This window comes from Aplidium turbinatum, chromosome 11, assembly GCF_918807975.1.
Source record: "Aplidium turbinatum chromosome 11, kaAplTurb1.1, whole genome shotgun sequence".
Taxonomy (NCBI): Eukaryota; Metazoa; Chordata; class Ascidiacea; order Aplousobranchia; family Polyclinidae; genus Aplidium; species Aplidium turbinatum.
The window spans coordinates 1,687,288-1,708,440 of NC_137482.1; the positions used below are offsets into that span (position 1 = coordinate 1,687,288).

General features: G+C 38.6%; 2 protein-coding genes across 2 annotated transcripts; one reads left to right on the plus strand and one right to left on the minus strand.

The window, feature by feature from the left end:
* The first annotated feature begins 2,215 nt into the window (after positions 1 to 2,215).
* On the plus strand, positions 2,216 to 4,009 carry LOC145780373 (uncharacterized). Its single transcript, XM_082592074.1, has 3 exons — positions 2,216 to 2,355; positions 2,811 to 3,022; positions 3,627 to 4,009. Exons 2-3 carry the CDS (start codon positions 2,811 to 2,813, stop codon positions 3,763 to 3,765), a joined length of 351 nt encoding a protein of 116 aa, XP_082448200.1. The 5' UTR covers positions 2,216 to 2,355; the 3' UTR covers positions 3,766 to 4,009.
* Positions 4,010 to 6,696: 2,687 nt separating this feature from the next.
* On the minus strand, positions 6,697 to 12,962 carry LOC145780102 (uncharacterized). Its single transcript, XM_082591817.1, has 4 exons — positions 12,888 to 12,962; positions 9,394 to 9,560; positions 8,653 to 8,879; positions 6,697 to 7,317 (listed from the first exon to the last, which is right to left on the minus strand). Exons 3-4 carry the CDS (start codon positions 8,877 to 8,879, stop codon positions 7,164 to 7,166), a joined length of 381 nt encoding a protein of 126 aa, XP_082447943.1. The 5' UTR covers positions 9,394 to 9,560; positions 12,888 to 12,962; the 3' UTR covers positions 6,697 to 7,163.
* Positions 12,963 to 21,153: the final 8,191 nt, after the last annotated feature.

Here is a 21,153-nt window from a genome sequence, read left to right on the forward strand (position 1 = left end):
AAACCGATGTCCTTTTAAAAGGACACCGGCCGTAAATGAGTTAATTCGTTCATGATTGGACACAAATTTGCAAACTTTTGTTGCGTTTTAATTTGAATCTAAGCGCAAGCTTCTCCAAATGGTTCTGTTTCGTTCTGTTTCGTTTCGTTTTGTTGGTTCTGTTTCGTTTCAAAAGCAAATGAGGATTAACTAATTTAATTTGTAGACTGCTTCGAATAGAATGTAAGCTTGACAGCTGAAGTGCTTAATTGTTTCGTTCAGTTCAGTTGTATTTTTTATTTCCAATCATCAAAGCAAACGTTGTTACTTGTTAATTGTTATACATAGCAAGAGTCTGAAAAAAGATATAAGCGACAAACCGCAAACGGTAAAGGGTTGCTCAAGGCCGAAATGATATACTAGGTAGCCCTGCAAGAATTTGGCACAGTCGCAACAGAAACAAACCAGTTCATAAAAGTTACAGTTTTGGCTTCATTTACATTTGAGAATGTACGACGAAACAAAGCGCTGCATCTGCATCTCTTCAACATGTGCTTGTATTTTTGATTCCGCTAACCATAGGGAGGAAACTTACCGTTACTGTGTAGAAACAACACATGTCTGTCTCCGGCGGATGTTAGAGGAAGGATGTTTTATCAACACTCAAAGAGAGAAAGTATTGAACTAAACATTCCGCTGCACCGTGCAATTTTTTTGACTTTATTTTTTTTTCAAATTTTGACTTTATTTTAACCTAACGAAATTGCTTATTTGTAGAGGCCACAGTTCTTCCTTGAATTGATACCAGTTACCCAAACATAATATTTTGTCGATTTCAGACCCAAACGTGTTCAATAAAAGTTTGCCTTGATTGCGATGCTTGTTGTCGCTCTAATCCAGCTTGATGGCGTTTACTTTTCCAGTGGCTTTCAACAAAATACTTTTAATCGCACTTCACTATAAGCTCGCAAAAATTGCACCGTAAATCACCTCCGGGAGTTGCATTAAATTCATCAGGAAAATCTCCCCAGATATGTCTAGCTTTTGTTGAAGGCGATTTAGCTCCGCCCCGATAGCTCAGTTGGTTAGCGCGTGACTTCTGGAACGAAGAAACTTCAAGATCAAGCGGCGCTGGTTCGACTCTCGGGGTGTGCGCTTGAGCAACGCACGTTAAGGACTGCTTTCCATTCAGCGGAATCTAATGGATGGAATAATTCCCCAGTAACAAGACTTCAACAATCGGAAACTTCACTCTGTCAATCTCGGTGACCGGGCCGGCGTCAGTGGTTCAAAGCCTCTACAGGTATGCGAAACTGCCAGGATTAAGCTCTGCAAGAAGCTTTCCCAGTCCGAGGATAAAGATTCAATCAATCAATCAGCTTTCTTAGGCATTTTTGTGTTACAGAATGTCAGTAGGCTATTTCTAAAATCTAAATTGTTGATCTGCAAAAGGACCACGTTTGCGAAGAGGAAGTGTTTTATAAAAATAATTAAATACGTGACAATGAATTAACAATTTGCGATAAAAGTTACTGCTAATCTCAGTGGGCATTGTGACATATTTCCTGCTTTTATGGGTTAATATGGTTTAATTGTGTCGTAGTTCCTGATTTACAATGCTTCCACGAGGATTTTGACAAAAATTACTCTCAAAAAACACAATGAGTTTGTCAAAAGCCATAATTTGACAAATTTTGACTTTATTGAAAATTTTGACTTTATTGTCAATTTTGACTTTATTTTGACCTATAAACTTCTTAGAAACAGTCCCCTAGCTATAGGTGCTGCAAACAACTTTATTCTTTGATTCGTGGACAGACGAGGTCCTTAAAAATTTTTGGACTTTATTGACTTTTGCGGGCATAGTCATATTATATGTCATACATGTTTTTTAATTTCAAAATGTTCGTTTTGTAAAATAAAGATTTTGTGTGAGCATAATACTTTTGTTTTGTGATTTTATTAACTATGCAAACACCTATATATTTTATTTGATCTTTTTGTTGAATGCTTGTGTTACCAATGTTAAGATTGAATTTTTTTATGTGTTTTTTGTTTGCTATTATCATGGGTTGAGTTTTTGAGAAATTTATTGATGAATCTGTTATGTTTCATCCAGCAAGCATATGGCGGATGTTAGAGGAAGGATGTTTTATCAATATCAAAGAGAAAGTAGCGAGCTAAATAAACCGCTGCACGTCATTAACAGATACTCCTTAGTCTTTGCACTATGGAGAAGAAACAGACAGCGCGTTTCGTTTAAAACCCTGCAAACCTGAACGTGGCCATCATAACGTTGTTTTAGCCAGCAAAGTAACAAAGTGTTTCTGCGCCAAGTTTGACAACTAACTTTACAGTCTTACTCGACACTGAACGGTAAGTGAATGGCGCAATGTGTGATCACACTGTAAGCTCATGAAATTGATAACTATTTTTTGTGCTTTCTTTCTTGCACTAACGAAGTATTTCGGTTGAATAGCAATATTCAAACTATAGGAAAAAATAAATAAAATATCATCAGCTACGACATTCCATGTTACTAATTTTGTTTTCAGATGCAGTTGACAGTTTTTTTAGACAAGGACACGTTCCTGCGCCAAAAATGCTGGAATTTATTTTGTTGTTAGTTTACAGTTGTTTATAAATTTGGTGTTGTATCAAAATATTTCGTTATCAGTTATTTGTATGCAAAACAACTTGTGACTAGAAAACGGTTTAATGAATGTTTTGCAGTTAATACAGAAATAAATATATTACAAGTTTAAAAGAACATTGTTGATTATGTGGTGTATAGGTTTACCTCACTTGAATCTGTTGATGTCATTTTCCAGATGAACAAGTTGATTCTCTCGTCTTTTGTGGTTATCTTGGCCATGGTGGTCGGTCGTATGGAAGCAAAAAAAGCGGTTAAGAATGTGGCAGACGATGGTTTGGACCCTCAAGACCAATCAGAGAGTGATATTCCGATCTTTAAGCTTCGTTTGATTGACAACTATGCCGCATACATAGACAAGCAAGTTCAAGTGTTGCAGCGCAAAATAAGGTGAATAATAAACATTTACTTTGCTTACTCCTAGAAGTACCACACCGATCAATTTAACTGGCACGGCATTGTTTTTGCTATATTTTCTGCAAATGAAAATATATTTAGCTGATATTCCGTCTAATTTTCGAGTGAGTTACGAGCTACACGCTTTACCAGGACAGTCGTTGTACTCCAGGGTTGCCTAACTAGTTGATCACGGTCTACTGGCAGATCGCGAACTGATCTCAAGTCGATCTCGAGATGAGTACAAAAATTAAAAATCAAAAGTTTTTTTTCTTGCATTGGTCTCGTATTAATCGCCTGGCGCATTGAATAAATTGGCGAGCTCAATGTATTGAGTGTAGAGCTGCAGGGTAATGGTGCATCTGGTAATGGTGTAATGGTGTAGCAGGTGTAATGGTATAGCAAACAACCAACACCTTTGGAAATGCAATAGATTGAGTTTCGCTTTTAGCAGTTTAATCGTTGTTTGCTTCACAGTGTAGATTTTAACGATCTGTTTTAGCCTGATGCTGCGAGTTCAGGAAATGACGTGCAATTCCAAGGTGTTGATGTTTTCAATCGTTGCAAACAACAAATTCCTGACTACTTTTCGTTACAGCGGTATAATACTTGCTTGCAACGAAGAGACCTTTCTCAGTTCATGTTATGAGAAAGAAGAAGTCAGAAGACTGGAGCAGGAAATCAACACACTTCATCAATCGGTGCAAAATTTTAAAGAACAAATATTGTCGTTGTAGTGTTGTACATAGGCTACTTCTTCATGCGCCATCATGTGACCTTGTATTTGGTACCAAAGTAAACGATAAATTCAGGTAGAAATCGGCCACAGTGACATTCCGCTATAGTGAAACTTTTTCGAAGTTCTCTTCAGGTGTCATTATAGGCGCGTTATACTGTATTACAAAATGTTATCAGATATTTTAAGATACAAAATAAATTGTGTGCCTTGATTCTTCGTTTGCTGTGCTTTCAAATAAAGATTTGATTTGAAGAAATAAACGTCTTAACTTGGATAATAATTAAAAGCCTGATTTGTCGCCTTTTGGAGCTTTTTGCAAGCTATTTGACAATTTGTGAAACGCAAAAATCTGTGAAAATGTGAGTTTTTTTATACAACACATTTGCTGTCTTTCCCATATGTTACGTGACACAGCGGGTTGTGACATCATCAAGCAGTAAACATAATGATCATGAAACTTTCATTTTCAAAAAGCAGAAAAACTTTTGCAGCGAAATTATTTTCAATTAAAACTAAAACAACAAATGTTTCCTAGAAAGACATTAATTTTGTTTGCAACTAATTGTCCTCCTCGTTAGTGCAATTGGTTTAGCGCCCGACTTCATACACGCAGACAGCTCAAGATGAAACGTGCTGGTTCAGCTCTTGAGGTTTGCGCTTGAGCAACGCACATCAAGACTGACCTTCATGTTAGGACCTAGTGGATTGAATAACTCACCGGCAACAAGACTTCAACAATCGGAAACTTCACTCTGCCAATCTCTGTAACCGGCCCTGCGTCAGTAGTGTCTCCACATTGTAGAGTCTACAAGTATGCAAAACTGCCAGATGACTGAGTGGTGGAAGCCTTGGTACGGCACTCCAAAAGGCGCTGGTTCGACACCGCTCATGAGCATGCGGTTGCGTCTTTAGCAGGACACTTGAAAGCATGCCTGAAGGACAAGGTGGACACGAAGATTGGCTTCCTTGTTTACCCATTTACTTAAACCAAATCCAACCACCGGGCGTAAGCCTTGATACGACGAAAAGAGGCTTTCTCAGTCCGAGATTAAAGATTCAAACCAACCAACTAATTTTTGTGTTGTGCCCAACAACATTTAATACTGCTTCGTGTATTCGGCCGGTAATTGCATTACAATGTTTTGTTTTTGCTGATTGGCCGAAATCTTGCATGTATCACTTACAGTCTAACCCTAATGCAGTGGTTCCTAAACTTTTGTCTTGTTGGCACCACCTTGAAATTACCAACCAGTTTTCGCACCCCCTCCTAGGATTGGCTGAAAAGTAATAGTCGCCGACAGTTCGAAATTTTTGTTGAAACCTGGTAAAACAACTTTGCTTCTTACGTCGTATTATAACAAACCTTGATAATTCAGCATCCCCGCACCGCCTACGAACAGGTCTTGCACCCTTTAGTGGTGCATGCACCCCTGGTTAAGAACCCCTGCCCGAATGTAATACAACAATGGAAAGCGAGCAAGTGGCAAGCAAAGACAAGCTCATCTGAAACAATTTAACTACAAGACAGAAACAATGATTCAAACAACGTATAATAGGAATTCTTGTATTTCTCGGAGGCCGTAGATGCCTGGGCGACAATATTGTTGTTTATTACGTCACCATTAAAACAACAAGGCTGCTTTTTGGCTGTGGAGTAGCCGTTTGATTACGTTTCTTAAACTAAAATAAATCAATTTTCGAGTTGTATTGAACCAACGCGATTGTTGCCCGGACGGTAGTTCGAGAACAAGAGCCCAACAACATTCACAGTAAAACCAGTATCCTCGTGAGCAGCACATTTTTAATCCAGTTATTTAAATGACAAGTGGTTGAGCTTTAAGTCTTACTCTGAAAGTAAACTGATAGTTTCTAATTACCCGCAGTAATGATGCTCCAGAGCGGGCATTGGGGTTAGCAACTGACTTTAACTCGAAGACATCTCCAAAGGAAAAATCTGATCAGCAAGCTCTGTAGCTTACAAAGTCGTCAAAGGTGTGAGAGAAAAGCTTGGAAGTTTGGCGATATCATCAGAGCAAGTTACTAAAAAAGCCATTGCCGTTGTTGATTATAACTGGACTTGAACCACAGACATATAGTGGACTTGAGTTGGACTTGAGGTGAGGTGACAAATGGACAACTGGACTTGAGGTGACAAATACCAAAGACACATTTTCGAAGTATTGCTTCATGTATTGTAGATTCTTTGTTGATAAACATGAAACGAAAAACTCTGTTGTCAGTACTAAAATCTTGCAATTGCAAGCTATTCACTTTGTATGCGGTTGAATAATCACTTGATTAGCTAAGCAGTTTCAATGAAGAGTGAATGTAAGAGCGTATTCTTTACATGGTAAATGAAGTGAAATTATTTAAGTGTTAATGTGACAAATTATGCAATTCGCATGTCGATTAGTCTTTAATTATTTTGAACTGTCCTTATCTTAAAAGTTTTAGCATTTATTTTTGGATTATGGTTCAGTTAGGTTACTCTTGATTCTGTTTTTGGACTATGCTATACTTTCGAAAACTCGCAATCTTAACTGTAAGAAAGTCTGATACTCTAAACCAGGGCTATTCAACTGGCGGACCACGGTCCGAATCCAGACCTGACCGTGACTGAAGCAAAACGGTTTGCATGAAAAGGTGATATTGTTGGCTACTCGTGATGCGAGAGCAAGCCCACCCAACTCAATTCTAAAACAAGGAAATTTACTTTCAAGTAAAACTGTTTACAACCGAAATTTTGCGTGTATCAAATTTTCAAAATAAAAGTTTATTGATCATTTAGGTCTACTGCTTGATGATGTCATAACCTGCTGTGTCACGTGACGTGTAAGGAAGACAACAAATGATGAAAATGTGAGTTTTATAAAATTTCTGAAAGGTACTTCACAAAAGGCTCCAAAATGCGACAAATCAGACCTTGTAGGTATCCAAGTTAAGAAGTTTATTTGTTTAAATTAAATCTCCATTTGGAAGCACAACAACAAAGTAACAATCAAGACATTGAATGTATTTTTATAACAAAATATCTGACACCATTTTATAATCCAGTATAACTCGCTGATAGTGACACCTGAAACCGACCTTCAAAAATGTTTCACTATGTAGCGAAATGCCACTGTAGCAGAGTTCATTTACTTTGGTACTTAGTTATATCTATCACTTACTCAAGTGAGCAAATCGAAGTTTTATTTTAGAAATGTTGTTATTTTGCTTCAAGACAAATATGAATCAGCATTTTATACACAAATATAAACATAATGTTTCGTTTCCTTTGGTACCGAATGTACATTGTACAGCAACATGGTGACGCATGTGCGAGAATTGGCAACACTACAATGACAAAATATCGTTTTCAACACTTTGCAACTTTTTTTGCATCCTGCTGATTTCCTACTGCAGAGCTTTCGCTTCTTCGTCCTTAGCACCCATTATTGCTTCTTCGTCATTAGCACCCATTATTGCTTCTTTGTCCCTATCATCCATTATTGCTTCTTCGTCCTTACATCCCACTCTTCTTTCCTCAAAGGAATTGCGATACCTTCTTCTGTTAAAATGAAAAAAGTACGATAATCAAAAATCTATTGCTTACAGCGGCGGAACGGAATCTATTTCAATTATTTTACTACACGTTACTACACGTCGACTGCGTGGCCAAGTGGTGAGAACGTCTGCACGACGTTCGAAAGAATGTGGGTTCTACACCACTCCAGAGCACGCGGCTGTGTCTCGGCAAAGAAATTTAATGGCATGCCAAAATAAAGGGAGCAGTTGACTCGAAGACTATATGTCTTTTCGCTGCTTTCTGTGGTCTGTTGTACCGCATCTGTGATCGCAGTGTAATGAGTTACTCTCCCATAGGGCGATCAGTGGAGAGTTACTCTCCCATCGGGCTACCGTACTACCTTAACGTGGTGAGAGAGTTTGCGTGCCTCAGTAACCTCTAGAGCTGTACTGGCGGGAACTAACTGCTCCCAGAAGGGTCACCCATGCCAGGTTGGTCGAAAGGAAAAGGCCATACAAAACGTAGTCCAAAGTACCTAAGTCCTCTACGGCGAAACAGGTGAATGAAGGCTGCAGCATATCAAAAGCTCCAATCCTCTTGGCTTGCCATTTGACAAAGCTGGTGGCCTTGTCAAGTTTATGTGTGCGCCATCAAGTCCACGTTAATCAACCCACGCCGAGGCGTCTTCGCAAGACTTATTGCGAGGACCATCATCCTCGAAGACGAGGGATAGCCATCATCATCATTGTATGTTATCGCAATGGGCGCAAAATAAAAACATGAATATATTTCCAAACTAGAATTAAAATTTAAACCGAATTTTTGGGTCCGGTGTAGGTTTAAGCTTAAAAAAGTTCTTCGTAAAATCTCTAAACCTTGTGCAACCTTTCTAAAGAATGGGTTTTTTTGCTTCTTAATTTATTTATTATTATTTCCTCAACTTTCAATCTTGTTTTATCTTTTCAAATAATTTTAAAGCTCTTGATGGTAAGAGTTACACAGAAACGATTTAAAGTTAAAATTTGTTTCATCCAAAAGGTGATACGAAGTAAACAGTTTATGAAATTACTTGTGAACTGTTGTTTCTAGTTACTAATGCTTTAAATTACAAGATTTACCTATTCCTTAAAACTTTGCACTTAAAAATGGCAAAATTGTCATTTATTGAACAACAGATCGTATGGTCGTCTCGTTGTCTCCCTGTCGGTATGAGAACTTGTGTAACTTTTGCATTGTGTATGTTACTTGCATATTTCGAACATGTACTATGTTCCTGTTACTAACAAATAAAACATTGATTGATTGATTGGTTACACGGACGCTTTACTGATCTTAGATTGAAACTTATTAATAAGAAAAATATATGTCGGTGATCACCTTATGTCGCTCTGCATCGGAGCAATTAAACGTGAGGATTTATATCCGCCATCCCAACCACGCTTGCTGCTGCCATGAATGAAGGCACTTCCTCCACTCCTAAGATGAGGTCTCCTACCGTAGTAGCTGCTTTTGTTTGCTCCACTCTTGACCGCTTTGTTCCCTTTCGAAGGAGCAACCATTATGACGAGGACAACCACAAAAGATAAGAGGATCAACTTGTTCATCTGGAAAGGGACATCAACAGATTGAAGTGTAGTAAACCTATAGACTACAGTACTACACAATCAGCAAGGTGCTTTGCATTTAAATTTCGTACATATTGTTTTTCTTTGTTAACTGCAAACCTTCATCAACGGTTTTCTAATCACAAGTTGTTTTTGCATAAAAACGACTGACCATGAAGTATTTTAATTGAATACTATTTTTGATACAATAAGTAAACCAAGAACCGGAGAAATTTCATTATTTTTGGCGCAGGAATGCGCCCTGTCTAAAAAAAAAGCAGTCAACTGCAGTGAACTGCGTCTAAAAACAAAATTAGTAATATGGAGTGCCTTAGCTGATAATTCTTCCTTGATGAAGTCACAATGCAAACTATTCAATTTGTTGTTGGCTGATACCTGTAGTTTAAATGCTGCTATTCAAGGGAAACACTTTTTTGGTGCAAGAAATTTAGCAAAAAATAATAACTATCAGTGCAAATTCTCGTAGTATAATCACATGCTGCTATTCACTTACCGTTCAGTGTTGAGTAAGACAGTAAAGTTAGTTGTCACACTTGGCGCAGAAACACTTTGCTACTTTGCTGGCTACAACAACGTTATGATGGCCACGTTCAGGTTCGAAGGGTTTTCAACGAAACGCTCAGTCTGCTTCCTCTCCATAGTGCAAAGACTAAGGAGCATCTGTTAATCACGTGCAGCGGTTTGTTTAGTTCATTAATTTCTCTCTTGAGTGTTGATAAAACATCCTTCCTCTAACATCCGCCGTATGATTGCTGGATGAAGTTTAACAGATTATTATCGATAAATTTCTCAAAAACTCCCAAACAAGTTGAAGAAATCCAACGTCATGTTTCGTCTTACGTTCTTAAATGTACAGTAAATAAATCTACCACTGGAACTTTATGGACTGGTTTGTTTGTGATGCTAGTGTACCCAGTGGCGTACGCAGGATTTTCTCAAGGGGGGGGGGGGCATTAAGAGTAGCGCAGCCAGGAATTTTGAAAGGGGGGGTTTTGACGACCGGCGGGCGAAGCCCGACGGCATTTTCGCTTAAGACGACACCCAGCGGCGGGGGGTCTGGGGGCCTCCCCCAGAAAATTTTGAAAAATTACTTTGAATTTGGTGCATTCTGAGAGCATTTTCAACAAAAATGTGGGTATGAATATTCCTGTAAAATGGTGCTGTCTGGTGGCATAGCAAAAGTTTAAGATCATGTTTTCTTCGGCATTTTTCGGAAATAAAGCTAAGTCTCTATGTTTTCTTGTTAATTCCTGGCTGAGATGTTTGAATGTTTGGTATTGGCAAAACTAGCTCTTTTAATGCAGTTTTGTTTAAAATTGGGCAAGCTTTTTTTAGGCTTAAGGCGTCATTCCCAAGCGTAAAGAAACTGAACGCATCATTCTCAATATCGTGACGTCACACGCGTGCCAAAGTGGGGTTGTATCCCCCCATAGCCGTAGGAGATGGGGGGGCAGGGGGGGCGGTCGCTCCCCCGCTGAAAAAAAAACGTCGCGAATTTGGGCAAAAATGTCAAGTTATTTGGGCAAATCAATCTTACCATGATGTTTCGAAGTCTCACCAGTTTATAGACTTTATACAATTATTATAATTTATGAGATGCATTGATTTTTTTCAATGAATGTAAAATGCATTATCATCAATTTTGGAAACAGTTGCATGTGGTATTGCAATCTGGGCATGTAAATGATAACTTTCGATTCCAAAACTGCAAAAAGTAACTGTAAAAGAGCACAGTTGGCAAACAAATGTACGCTTATCACTGATTTTCACTAAAACATAGGCTGCATTAGATATATAAGATTTAAAAGCTTGCTGGGTACTGGTAACTTTACGAGGGTTTTTTTGTTTTTTTCCTCAATATCTTACTACTGTGATGTAGTTGTTTGCAAAAATCATTTGGGCAAAAATATCTAGTTATTTGAATAAATTAATTCTTGGCTGTGGTTATATTTACACTATAATAGTGTGAATATAGCCGTAATAGTGTTGCCAGATAAGGAATTCTGCTCTAATTTGAGAAAAGTTAATCCTAACTCTGGCAACACCTTTCACAAGCAACCATGGCAACAAGTGTGTAAAAATAGCCACTTCGTTAATTCTTACCATGAGTTTTCAACATTTTACCAGTTTAGTAACTTTATAGTGTTGCATTTTGTATGAAATACATTAACATTTTTCTTTGAATGTAAATGTAGCATCAACAGTTTTGAAAACTTTTGTGTATGGTATAGAAATTCGGGCAGAATGTAACTTTCGATTCACTATCTGAAGAAAGTAAATGTACAATAATGCATTTGGCGAGCTGAGGTAAGCTTATTACAGATAGGCCTATTCAGTATTCATTAGGATATATACACCCCAGCTTACATTTCTTCATTGGTAGAATCTCTGTGGGTAGAATTTTGAAACCCTACTGGATTCTCGTAACCTTATGAGGTTTTGTTTTTTTCCCTATATATTCTACTAATGTAGTTGCTTGTAAGTTGTTTGAGGATAAATTAATCTTATCATGAGTTATACTATGCTCACAAAACTTAACTTAAATACTACAAAGATAGCTTATCATTTTTAGATATGGCCAAACAAGTTAAGCATTTGTTATAAACTCTAAAAATCAACAGTTGTGAAGCCACATATACACCACTTTTGCGAACATTTGATCTCGGCAACTAACTACCGCATAGGCCTGCACAAAGTGAAAAAGTATATTAAATGAAAATAATTTGTAAATTTTCCAGCATGTAGTTTCATGTAATTTGTGGGCTATGGTTTAACTGTTTTCTATATGTAAAGAAGGTTTTGTTTAAACTGCTGTTTGTCTTTGCTAGTCCTGGGGTTGATGTGCTCAGCTATTTACTATCTATGATACCGTACAGTATTAGAGCAACAACAATCAAATATAAAAAGACATGTTATGTTGTTGTCATGTTGTTTATGTGTGTTATCCAATTCATGCAGTTGATGCATCAGGCAATGTAAATAGTGCTGTTGGTAATGAGGTCTGTAATATTTTGTGGCAAGGATTAAGTTTGAAGTTACTACCTGGGAGTCGCTTTTCTTCAGTGCTTACGATTTGAGTAGCTGCTTTATTATAAAGTAAAAATATCAGAATATCATTCTAATGATGTTCTGTAAGAACATTGAGTATGATTTCATTGTAATATGATATCAATATTTGTGATATTAAAAGTAATTTTTGTTCAAAGGTGCAAGTTTGATGTGCATAGCATCATAAACTGTCAAATTCTTTTTAGGCTATAGTGTTTAAAGTAGCATGGATAAGGTAATGTTACTGGTTTGATAAGTAAATAGATTGTCATTCTAGATTTTTTTTAATGCAAATTTACAAATACTGAGTCTTTGGACTATTTTTATATTGAAAAAATTGAGCTACTTTTTGTCTGGCCTTTTAGTGAAGTTAGGCTGGAGATTTTCCAATAATCTGACGACAAGGATATTCATCAATTGTTACCCAGTTGTTGCTGAAGTCAGTTTAAATTGTTGTTGAATCCAGCTAGGCTTAATATATATTTATGTGCAACACAAGAGTGTTTCAATTTGATTGTTTATTTAATTGGGACACAAGACAGGCCTATGAATGCACGTTACAGTTAAGTTAGCCTTGTTTTGCTGTTGTAGCCTAAGTTATGTTGCCTGTGTTTTCGTACACGGCCAAGTTGATGCCTGTAGAGATATTAAATGCACTACCTCAGAGATTGTGAGTAATTTTGTGCTTTTGAAATATAAACGCAAAGATAAAATTTGGGCAAACTTTGAAAAATTTGGGCAAATTTTGTTCGCCCCCCCAAAATGTTTTACTCTCCTACGGCTATGTATCCCCCACCCCTCCCCCTGGCTATGCCACTGGCCATTGATATCCCAGACGTCTTTATGATATCCCAGTATGGTTTTAGTTTAGATTTTATCCATTTCTCTCTCACTAATCACTATAATAGGCTTATAGAACACTATGCTACATTGGCATACCTGGGGTGGTGTAGGTGGATTGGGCCATGTATTTCGTATTGGCTTAGTCTATAAAACAACATTGTTACAGTAATTGCTTTGACAGAGCAATGCAAAACATATTAAATGCCTTAATCTACGTCGTTAACTACTAAAACATTTTTAAGGGGGGGGCATGGCCCAATGCCCCCCTGCGTACGCCACTGACTGTACCTAATCCTTGTATATGGTTGGTTCAGGGATATCTTAAGATATCCCTGGGTTGGTTGGTTGGGTTTGAATTTTTATCCTCAGACTGACAAAGCCTTCATAGGTTATTCCTGGTAGTTTCGCATACTTGCAGCAGCAGAGGCTCTTGACGCAGGGCCGGCTACCGAGATTGGCAGAGTGAAGTTTCCGATTATTGAAGTGTTGTTGCCGAGATATTATTCCATTTACTAGGTGCCGCTGAATGGAGAGCAGTCCTGAAAATGCGTTGCTCAAGCGCATACCCCGAAAATCGATCCAGCGCCGCGTGATCGTGAGCCGGGCGCGTATCCACTGAGCTAACGGGGAGTTAGTATATCGTTTCGATTTACAGCATGCTTTAACGTTCGCATTTTGTCGCTTCTACTTTTTTATAGACCCCTGCTATGTTATGACAAGTGATATTTTTCACTTGGATAAATGGAAATAAAACACGAAACTGAACTGAACATCTAAACATTTAAGCATTTCTGCTCTTACAAGCTTGGGCTCTATCAGACAAAGTGCAAGTAAAAGTGTTCTTTGAAGCAAAACCGTTGAAAACTCAGAATTAGATTCAAATTGAAACTGAAGAGCAACAAGGATTTTGCGGTTTAGTCTCCAATCATCAATGAATTGCTTTATTTCTCAAATCAGGCAATGGAAACACTCGATTAGGTGGATGTTTGAACCTTTCTATCTGCGATGTTCTGTATCGTAACCCTGGTCTAAAACAACCAAAGTGTTGATGCTCTAACGAACGAATGCTTCTTTGTTTGACGGTTGTCTCCAACAAGTCCCAAATATACAAACTTTACTTTCTAACAGAAATGACAAATGTGTTATTATTCTTATGTTTTTGTTTGTATCTCACGTTTGATCTTTTATTTGCAATTTGATCCTAATGTCTCATAGAGTGTCCCTAAAAAGTCTCATAGAGTGTCCCTAAAAAGTATCAGAGATGTGCCGTGAGTTGCACAAGAGAAAGAAGTACTTTTAACTTTTGCAACAAGTGATCACTGTTCTTTTAACTTGTCCATGATTGGAAACAAATTTGCAAAATTTTGTTGTGTTTCAATTTGAATCTAAACGCAAGCTTTTCCAAATGGTTCTGTTTCGTTTCAAAAGCAAACGAGGATTAATCAATTCCATTTGTAGGCTGCTTCGAATAGACTAGAGCAGGGGTCACCAACCTTTTTTGCACGCGGGCTACTTTGGCACCAAGGAGAGCTGTGGCGGGCCGCACAAATAAAATTTTAGGTAGGTTGACTTTAATACTAGAAAAGAACGCATTTCGTACCCAGTAGCCTATCAAGCGGATTAGCTACATGTTGTTAATATTTATCTTAGAATACCGCAGCAATAAAATTAGTCGAACAACACTACTGCCAGGCCAAGCTCCTTTAACAACACTTTTGACTTCTTCAACAACGCCTAATAAACGAGGCCACTTGTTTTGCGCACTTATAGCGAGGCAAGCGGTTTCATCAGAATATTCATCACCAAGCAAGAGTGGTGTTGTCTTTTCGCTTCACAAAAAATATCTTGCAATTAACAGTTTCAGTAAACAAGGAAATGTTTGACACATCGCAATACAGGCAACAATGGTGACCTGCAAACATATCAGTGAAAAATAGGCTCCAATAACAGGGAGAAAGAAACCAGGCACCATGAAACAAATGCCTGTGGAAATCACCGAAAAAACGTTTCTATCATAACTTATGAACAATGTTCCCGTTAAAATAAGCAATGAGTTGGTTTTTCATCATTTTTGTGAGAGTCCATAAAATCGTCTTTGTTTGATTAATTAGATAACTGTCACTTGCGGTGCTTATATCAGCATGGCAAGAATTGTTGCTTCTAAATATTTTCATAATACAACCAGAAAAAGTCTTTAAATTTATGTAATATTTTGCCAATTTATTATAAACTGAGTTGGCACAACGACCTATTTTTCCAACAAACGCTTGCATATAGTGAATAATAAGCGACCCTACCTAGAACTACAATCTGATTGGTCGGTCGGTGGAATGGTATGCAAAGCGAAAATATGCTTTCCAGAAAGTATTTTTGCCTTCGTGCTCTTTAACTCCTCAAGAAAAGTATTTTTGGTTATACTTGTACGCTGATACCTTCCGCGGGCCGCACATAACAGCGTGGCGGGCCGCATACGGCCCGCGGGCCGCCATTTGGTGACCCCTGGACTAGAGCGTAGCCTAAGCTTGATAGCTGAAGCGCTTAAGTGTTGTCGTGAAGTTCTGTTCTGTTGCTCTAAGGCAGTGATTCCCAAACTGTGTGCCGCCACAGATTCTCAAATGTGCCGCGAATCTTGTTGGAATTTTGGAAAAGAACTGTATAAATACATTAATAAACCATGCAGACAAGCATATATGCGACTTAAAAGCGCTCCAACTGCCTCACTAGATGATAAATAAGCACATGTGACGATGAAACCAGCATTGCCGATAGAGTAGGGTAATTGGCACGTCATAATCGGGTTGCTAAAGAATACGTTCAGTACGGGTTTATTGCTTCAGGACCCGAAGAAAACCAACAACCTTTCTGCATTATCTGCAATAAAGCCTTATCTAATGAGTCGCTTGTTCCCAGTAAGCTTAGCAGACATTTGGAGAAAAATCATCCAACATTGAAGGATAAACCAAAAGGATATTTTGCGAACCTGAAGTCCCAAACAAACAAGCAGGCAAAGATCATGAATAGCTACCTCAAGCTGACGGAAAAAGGATTGATTGCAAGTTACAAAGTGGCACACTTGTTGGCGAAACACAAAAATGCACACACGGATGCAGAAACAGTAATTGGACCGGCATTATCCGTTGTTGAAGAAATGGTTGGTAATGCTTCCTCCGAAAAAGTTTGAGTTCCGACGTCAAATAACACAATTTCACGAAGGATAGAAGAGCTACCCTCAGATTTAATGGATCAAGTTCGCGAACACTTTGTTGCTACAGACAACGAGCTGTCTGCCTGCCTGTACTATGATCTTTACAAGTTAACGGATCTACTGACAGAACTGGGAAATCTCATTTGCTGGCTTTTATTCTCTTTATTATCACTGAAGCATTGGTAAATGAACGCTTGTTTTGCAAAGAATCGAAGGACACGACCAAAGGAGAAGACATATTCAAATTGGCAGATGAAAATATTTTGTTTTCTGAGTTGAAATGCAGTAGCTGCGTGAGCGTTTGTATTGATGGTTGTCGGGGGAAAATAAAAGTCTCGAAGAAAGTCTTTGATTCGTTTCCTGGTCTTAATGACACAACTCATAAACAAGAAATCCTTCCGCAAATCGTGAGGACATTGTTTAGACTTCAGCTTGCACTGCAACATTACTTCCCACCATTTGGAAGCAATGAACAGTGCCGGTCTTTGGGATGTGCAAACCGTGCGATCGCACAGGGCCCGCAATTTACTCAGAAAATGAAGTAATTTTGTCATTTTCAAAGGAAAAATTCAACAAGTGAATTCAGCAAAGGAATTCGCAACAGGAAAACATAGAGACTCAACGAATTCAACCTATTTCGTCGCCTGAATATTTCGTACCCTGAAAAGATCGAGAAAAAAAAACGACATAGCCGAAATCGCTGATCGGAGTTGCCGCAAACATTTCAAAATTTCTCGATCTTTTCAGGGGACGAAATAAGTCGAAATTTAATTTTGTTACACAATTTCAGGGGACGAAATAGGTTGCATCCAGACTCAACATACTGTAGAGACATAGCTTTATTTCCGAAAAATGCCAAAGAAAGCATGATCTTATCCTTTTGCTATGCCACCAGACAGCACCATTTCACAGTAATATTCATACCTAAATTTTTGTTGAACATGCTCTCACAATGTCCAAAACTCAAAGTAATTTTTCAAAATTTTCTGGGGGAGGCCCCCCAGACCCCCCGTCGCTGGTTGTCGTCTTTGGCGATCACGCTGCCACCGCCGCCCCTCCCCTTTCAAAGTACCTAGCTACGCCACTGAATTGGATTATTGTCATTGGGGCCCGCAAAAGCATATTCCGCACAGGGCCCGAAAAACCCTAAGACCGGCACTGCAATGAAGCAATCTTTCTGAAGAAGCAGAAGAACAGCTCATTGATTTATGAAACGACCCGTTTTTTCAAACGCTGTTTCCACAAAAAAAACTTGGATGAGTTTTGGCTGTCTGCTTCCAAATCCTATTTCACGATCGGTGCAAAAACAAGCAAAATTATATTGCCATTTGCATCTTCAAGGCTAGGCCTATGTGAAAATGGCTTTTCTGTTTTGACTGAAATTAAAAGCTGTAAACGAGAGAGACTGCTTGAAATTGACGATAATAATAATGTGAAGAAAGGCGTTCTTCCCGGCTATCAGCACAAGGCTAATTACTCACTAGCACAGCGAGCTGCAGTGACGCTTCGCTAACCAGAACGGTGTAGCTTCCACGCCAGCCATTGAGACCTCCAATTAAACGTTTAAGTTATTTTGGCAGTCTATCGCTGTCTATTCGATGCTACAATCGGCTGCCAAAATAACTTAGATAATAATAATGTTATGGTTTTATTTATTGTCGCTCTACAACAGCTAAGGTCTTTTAGCGACAGGGCTCATTTTTAATTTATATCAGGTTTACGATGTTATCACATTATTACCCGACTCATTCTCACTGCGCTATGCAGGATAGAACACAATCGGTACCGTTTTTAAAGTCTTCGGTTTGACCCGACCTGGAATCGATCTCAGATCTACCAGCACCAGAACCGAAGGCGAAACCACTCGGCCACTGAGCTGGTGTTTGAAATTGACGATGAAATTCTGGTATATGTTTGTCAACAATGCAACCTCGTTTCAGTCGAAGCTTGTATTGGTATAAACAAGCACATCCATCGCATTAACACGTGAAAATAATTTTTTTTTTTTTAAAGCAACTTTTCTTCTCTTGTAAGTGTGCCGCAAGTGTTTCATAATTTTTCTAGTGTGCCACAAGCTGAAAAAGTTTGGGAACCACTGCTCTAAGGCTTTGTGTTGATTGCAGCGGCGCCGCTGACGTGTTAGGTCGCGTCTTCCTTTACACCAGTGGTTCCCAAAGTGGGCGCCAGCGCCCCCCTGGGGGCGTTTGCGACCATGAAGGGGGCGCTGGCTATAAAGTGGGCGATTGGGGGGCGCTGGGCGATTGGGGGCGCTGAGAGTAAATCGGGGTAGTTACAAGAAGAGGATGGCATCATGGCAAAGCATTTTTTGTCATGTTTTGCTTCAAAGAAATACAAAAGAAGACGGTGACTATAAGAGCTCTGTGGCAGATATTGTGGCAATGTCGCTTCGCATTGCCTTACAAGTTAGTTGAGGTCGTAACGTAACGCATGACAATTTGAAGCACTGCGATTACGCAAATCCGATCTTACAATCCGAGAGTATTTTCGTCATCTAGCGTTCGTCTTAATTTATCTTTGAAGACTGTCATCAAAGCAGTGAATAAAATTAAAGCGCACGCTCTGAATATACGCTTATTCAAACGATTGTGCAATGAGAATGATGAAGCTTTTGAGCCACACCGAAGTACGATGGTTTTCCAAGAGAAATTGGCTTGCACGATTTTATTCCCTGTTTGAAACTATTGTGGAATTTCTAAATAGTTGTGACCCTGGCCTTGCGAATGACGTCCTGGTTGTTGTGAAAAATGATATTGCCTACTTGTCAGACACATTTTCCGAATTTAATGAATTAAAATTATCCCTTCAGGGTAACGAAATAAGCTCGTCAGCGAAATTTAGCTAGACGAGAATTTTTCCAATTCTCAAGCTTGCATCAACTTGATACCGGTGACAAAGGCATATCTGATGTTGATGTAGAGACGTACAGCAATCATCTTGAAGAAGTACACAAAGGAATGGGAGTTCAATTCCAGGATGTATTCCAGTTAGAAATCCATGACTGGATAATCGACCCATTCTGTGATATTTCCAAACATGGAATTCTTGAGGAGGAACTCATAACATTGTAAATCGATTTTGCACTTAAACCGAAGTTGAATATCTCGTATCAATCGTTCTGACTACAGAACCAAATCAAAAAAAAAATACCCTCACGTGTGGAATCGGGTCAAAGTTTTTATCATTGCCTTTCCCAGCTCATACTTGGTGGAGCGTGCTTTCAGTGCCGTAACAACGCTTCTGGATAACAAAAGAAACCGTCTTGATATATTGTAGTTAAACGGGGAGACTTAAGGTTGTTCCTATCCAAACTGAAAATATCAAGAGGCTGATGGCATTGCACCAACCACATCCGTCTCATTAGAGTTGGACTTTAAGTTGTGATGAATGGAAAATAACTTTGGTTTTACTTTTTTTGTCGAAGGGGGCGTTTGATACTCTATTCGTTGTCCAGGGGGGCGCTATTAAAAAAAAGTTTGGGAAACACTGCTTTACACCTTTGTTGAGTTACCATTAACACGTTGCTTGGACCAGCTCAGTGGCCGAGTGGTTTCGCCTTCGGCTCTGGTGCTGGTAGATCTGAGATCGATTCCAGGTCGGGTCAAACCGAAGACTTTAAAAACGGTACCGATTGTGTTCTATCCTGCATAGCGCAGTGAGAATGAGTCGGGTAATAATGTGATAACATCGTAAACCTGATATAAATTAAAAATGAGCCCTGTCGCTAAAAGACCTTAGCTGTTGTAGAGCGACAATAAATAAAACTATAACATTATTATTATCACGTTGCTTGGGTTGAAGTATAGGGTGGCGCTAGTATAGTTTTCTGCTGCTGTTACGTAGAGGTATATTTATGTTCTGCTATGTTTTTCAGACGCAGTGCCTGTTTAGTTTATTAAAGCCATTAAATGGTGACTGTCATCTACTTTTATTCTTCACAATTGTTTCGTTCAGTTCAGTTGTAGCCTATGTTTTATTTCCAATCTTCAAAGCAAACCAATGAAATCATGTTACTTATTATTCATAGCAGGGGTCTGAAAAAAGGTAGAAGCGACAAAATGCGAACATAACGTGCTCAAGACCGAAATGATTTGCTAAATAGGCCTACAAGAAATTGTCACAGCCGCAACAAGCCATTTTATAAAGTTACAGTGTTGGCTTCGTGCAAATTCACGATTGTAAGACGAAACAAAGCGTTGCATCTCTTCAAGATGTGCTCGTAATTTGCTTCCGTTAACCATGAGAAGGAAGCTTAACGTTATTGTGTAAAAACAACACGTGTCTATCTCCGGCTGATGTTAGAGGAAGGATGTTTTATCAACACTCAAAAAGAGAAAGTAATAAAACTAAACATACCGCTGCACGTGATCAACAGATGCTTCTTATTCTTTTTTACTATGGAAAGAAAGTAAATCTTATTTCTTTGAAAACTCAGTAAACCTGAACGTGGCAATCAATCCATCGATCAATCAATCAATCAATCAATCCATCAATGGTTTATTTGCCAGCAACAAGAACATGTTTGAAATATGCAAGTAATATAGCCTAACCTACACATCACAAAGTTACACATGTTCCCGTAATGACAGGATGACAACCAGACGACCATGCGGTCTGTAGTATTCAAAGCCTTTTCAATTTACACTCTCATATTAATATTGCATGAATCGTTGTGTATATAATTTTCTTTCACACATGGCAACCTGTTCTACGATTATTAAAAAAGTGCAAGCAAGCTGAGTATAACTTTGCAGCGAATCAGAACATTATACGGTCTACTATTCAATTGCCACCCCACCGAAATGACGATTTTGCCAATGTTTCAGAGACACAACATTCCCTCGTTTCAAAATACATACCACATAAAAAAGAAACATGTTTAAGATAAGGAGATACCGTAAACACAAAATTACAAAAATCGAGCAGAGAATACTCAGGTTTCAAACTAAACCTTTTCAATTAGTTAATAAGTTAATTTCCATAACATTAGGCTATCGTTTACAATGCGCCATAGCTTCGTAAAATCAACAATTTGATCTCTTGTTTGAAACAGTGAAATGATAGTTTTTTCAAACTGCTTGCAACCTCTGACCAGACCACTGGTCCCAGTAGCCTACATGTATGAATTTTTTGCCAAAT

Excerpts from the sequence above, each read along its gene's own strand:
- LOC145780373 (XM_082592074.1), top strand. The coding sequence starts at position 2,811 with ATGAACAAGTTGATTCTCTCGTCTTTTGTGGTTATCTTGGCCATGGTG. Across the intron at positions 3,023-3,626 it reads GTGTTGCAGCGCAAAATAAG|CGGTATAATACTTGCTTGCA; the intron begins GTGAATAATAAA and ends TTTTCGTTACAG.
- LOC145780102 (XM_082591817.1), bottom strand. The coding sequence starts at position 8,879 with ATGAACAAGTTGATCCTCTTATCTTTTGTGGTTGTCCTCGTCATAATG. Across the intron at positions 7,318-8,652 it reads CCGATGCAGAGCGACATAAG|AAGAAGGTATCGCAATTCCT; the intron begins GTGATCACCGAC and ends TCATTTTAACAG.